The 4,067-nt window shown below is 34.8% G+C and overlaps 1 protein-coding gene across 1 annotated transcript in view; it reads right to left on the bottom strand.

The window, feature by feature from the left end:
• Positions 1-4,067, bottom strand: part of LMO4 (LIM domain only 4) — a 25,215-nt gene that overhangs the window by 12,232 nt on the left and 8,916 nt on the right. Inside the window, exons 3-4 of the mRNA XM_019501568.1 lie at positions 3,121-3,217; positions 2,606-2,761 (exon numbers count right to left, since the gene is read on the bottom strand). Coding sequence (XP_019357113.1) covers positions 2,606-2,761; positions 3,121-3,217 — 253 coding nt within the window. The remainder of the gene's footprint in view (positions 1-2,605; positions 2,762-3,120; positions 3,218-4,067) is intronic.

Below are 4,067 nucleotides of genomic sequence, written 5' to 3'. Positions count from 1 at the left end.
GTCAGGCATGACTTCATAAAGTACAACAAAGAAAAGGATAGAAGATGGAAACTGTCTCCTCAACCTCCTAATAAAAACAAGCTATGAACAGCTGGGCCATGATCTCCAATGCCTATGATTTTTAGAAAAAAGAAATAGCCAAAGACTGATTGGTCCTTAATGCTTAATAAAGGGCATTGTATTTATTGATTAACACTGTTCAAGTGAAAGCATGTTTTTAATTAGTAACCCCTAAACATAGATGTTTCTGGAAATTATTTCTGATGTGTACATATACAAAACAAAAAAGAAAGCCACCCACAATCACGGACAGTATCTGATGTTACTTCTTTTTGACATCTGCCTCTTTAGTTTCCAAGCCACCAGCTCATTTCCTGAAATACATTTCAGTTTTCAAAGTTAACACTCCTTCCCAGTTCCCCGTGTGAAAGCTGGCATAAGAGACTTGTACTGTTTGCAAGAAAGATACTATAAAAAGGATCGTAATTGTGATCTCTTTCTAATTCTCTCTTTGCCTGGGTCATTATAAACTGTAGCAACACGGCTATTGGCCAGTGATAGAGCTAATGAGACCCTCTTATTAAATGTTCCTCTATTTTTAATTCTTAGTAGGATAGCTGCAATTTCGACACACAAGCCTGTTTCAATTTTACTTCTCTTTTCTGAATTCCTCACCATGTCTACTGTCATTATTGTAACTAAATCATTGTTATGATTTGCTCAGGCACAGTAAGACACTGATAAACCTAAATGACAATTTAGGCACCTATTTGAAGTTACATTAAGCTTTACATTCATGAAAGACAAGTGGATAAACTACTCTTCTCAAAATGGTAAAGTTTTTACTACAATGTATAAAAATGAATTGTTTTACCTATATTTTGAAATGGAATATCTACAAGCATTCATTTAACAGATTCACTGCTAGCTAGTCTGTATTATAGATTTGTTTCATTAAAATTCACAACAGTATAAATCCTTAAATGTATTTGTACTTGCTTGAAAAGACTTTACATTCTGTCAATATTAAATAGTTATGCAGAACAAGTGATCAGGACTTTTACACACCAAATTCTTTCCGGCAACCTTGATTGACAAATTAAGTAAATAAAAGTGTGCATATTTTGATGCAATAAATGTCACTGTCTAAGCAACTGAAAGTATATGTGAAAATTATTCAGTAAAACTGTGTAGTGAAAGTGTGGTTATTGTTATATAGTGATGCAACTCAAAATTAGTCACAATTAAAAACCAGTTCACGTCTTCTAGTAGAGATTTGCCCATCAAGAACATTGTTTAAAATTCTTCTTTATACATGTTATAAGATCTATTTTGCCTAATGTTTCTGGACATTATTTTTAAGTTATCCAAATTCTTATTTCAGATAAATGTTATTTTTGTGATCCTTACAGACATTAATGAAGGTCCTATTGTAAATCTATAAAGAATTACCAACTGAAGTGTGCACTTTTTGTTTCAATGCAATAACTCAGTGCTGTGTGATTGCCTGGGTTAATGATGAAAAAGTCAAATATACTATCAGAGCTGATGGAAAAATCTATCACCAATCTGAAATTAAAATTCATCTGTGGTCAATAAGATTTAATATCCATGCAAGTGGCGCTGTAAAGAGTAAATGAATCAATGTCATCAATACATAATCAGTATGAAATATGATGTGAATAAAATTATGTGCAAGAGTCATACATTCACTCTCTTCTGGACCAGCGTGGAATGAACAGTCTCTTAACTGAAGGTTGACAGTAATTGTTACAAATTAGGCACAGCAGTTATCAAAATGCACTCACTTGCATAGCTATAGGACTTATTAAGGAGATTAAAATAGATCTAAAACTATCCAGTTCTAGAGTACAGGACAACTGTTGATCAGAATTTTCCCCTTTGCTACTATGATTTGTAGACTCTATTTATTTATTTGGCTATGGTCTAAGAGCTACCATGCTATGGATAGAGCACAGTTACACAACCTCTAGTGGAGCTATAGGCATTACCAAAATGGTAAGAGAACAGAACCCTGGTTTATAATACTGAGTGAATTATGAGATGCAAAAAACACAAAAACAAATAAAAACCCCAAATCTTCATTTGTAGGGGTATTATAGTATGCTTCCTAAACTACTCAAATAAAGGAAGTATGTTAAAATTAGAGGATGTTAGTTTTAGATGGTATGAGCCCTACTTTCTATTCATTCAAGAATTTCTTTTTCTACAACACTTATTACGATAATTACGGATCTAAAATTTTCCTCCCACAGTAACCTGCTCTTTTGTAGTCCTTAATTGAATATTAGAAAATGAAACACTTCTGTTAAGAGAGCGTATGATGGGGTTTGTGCCCCATTCTATAATATATAGAATTCAAAAGCAGTACAGACAGAACCAGAAAATCAAATAAGAATAAACCAAACTGACTTAATAGAAGTTTCAAATTTAAAATTCCCCATACCCTGTAACTAAGTTAAATTCAGTTATTTAAAATGCCTCTTAAGAAAGGGGGAGGGAGAGACTGTCCACTATTAGGTTGAAAAGAAATTGATCTTCATTTAGCTCTAATAAAGCTTATTAGTAATTGTTGAGTATTCACCTTCTGGTCTGGCAGTAGTGGATTGCTCTGAAGTGAATTCAAATGGCCATTGATGAGAGCTGTAGGTCTATCATGTTCACAAAATAAACTGCCATTGATGTAGTGAAACCGGTCTCCTGGGACCAGGCGATTCCGGCAGGTAGAGCACGTAAAACACTGAAAAGGGAAAACAACACATCAAATGAAACTAGCACAGATTTAAAAAAAAAATAAAATGCTTCAGGCTTAATAATTATACTTCCAAGACTGCAAGAAAGGCACGAGGTATGAAGCTTCTTATTTCCCAGTGTCTCCAAATATAGCATTAGCTCTACCTGTTGGGACTACATGGTACATAATTCATAGGTTTACTGATTATTAGGAGGACAAAGCCATGCACCATGGGAAGTTTTATAAACACACATTCTTATTGCTAATTATTGCCTTGCAAATTTATGAATAAGGTGGACACAGCAGTTTCAACATAGCAAAGCAGTGTTAATAAGAGACAAATTAAATAATAAAAGACATCCTACCTTAAGATGATAGACATTGCCTTGTGCCCTCATGACCAGCTCACTAGCAGGAATGGACTGTCCACAAGCACTGCAAGCACCACTATTTCCAAATAACCTGAAATGGAGGTGATGACCATGAATAATTTAATACACAAGAGGCCCTTAACATTGTTTTTGTACATCAACATGACAGTTTATTATGTAACCATTTTAGACTTCTGACCTGTTTTGCAACTTGTTTACATCTTGTAATGTGCAAAGTGTATTTTTGTATATCTGGAAGCCTCAACCCCACCTCAGGAGTGGATACGCGGGATTTAATCAAAAATATTGACTTACACCTCTAGCAAATACAAAACAAATTCTGTACTACACACATTTTATCAGATTACTGGGTTCATCATAAAAAAAGATACAATTCATGACTGGAGTTTAAATGCATTGTGTCCTTGAAATTATATGAAGAACTCTTTTGTACTTTAATCATATCTTGAGATATGAGTCATCAAAAGGGTTAAGAGGATTTGATTGTATATCTAAGAAGACATCATGCTCAGTGTATTGAAACTCCAGTAAACCTCCATCAGTGCAGAGTTTCCATTAGAAACTCTCTGCTATCCAGGTTGATATATAATGTGTATGGGTTAACCTTTTCAATCATGGTGTCAACACTTTAGATTTGCCTCTGCTCATCTCTTTCATCCTAACCTTCTCTCTCTCTTGATAATGAAATGCTTGCTCCAACTTCCCTCTATCTGCTCCTGAGTCCACAATTTAGATTACTTCATCTCTGCTAGCAACAAACTGAATGAAATTTCGATTTGAGCAGAAAGTAATTTACCGGGATCTGGACCCATTTGTCATCATATCTCTCTGGGTGTTTGCTGTATCACTGCAGTTTTCCTATGCAATCAAATGAGACCACAACATCTGCCATGGGGGGGGGGGGGGGGGGGGGGGGGAAA

Source organism: Gavialis gangeticus, unplaced genomic scaffold (assembly GCF_001723915.1).
Source record: "Gavialis gangeticus isolate Ggan-Ray unplaced genomic scaffold, GavGan_comp1, whole genome shotgun sequence".
NCBI lineage: Eukaryota > Metazoa > Chordata > Crocodylia > Gavialidae > Gavialis > Gavialis gangeticus.
The sequence above is the reverse complement of the archived record's forward strand: the minus strand, read 5'-3'. Positions and strand labels throughout refer to the sequence as shown.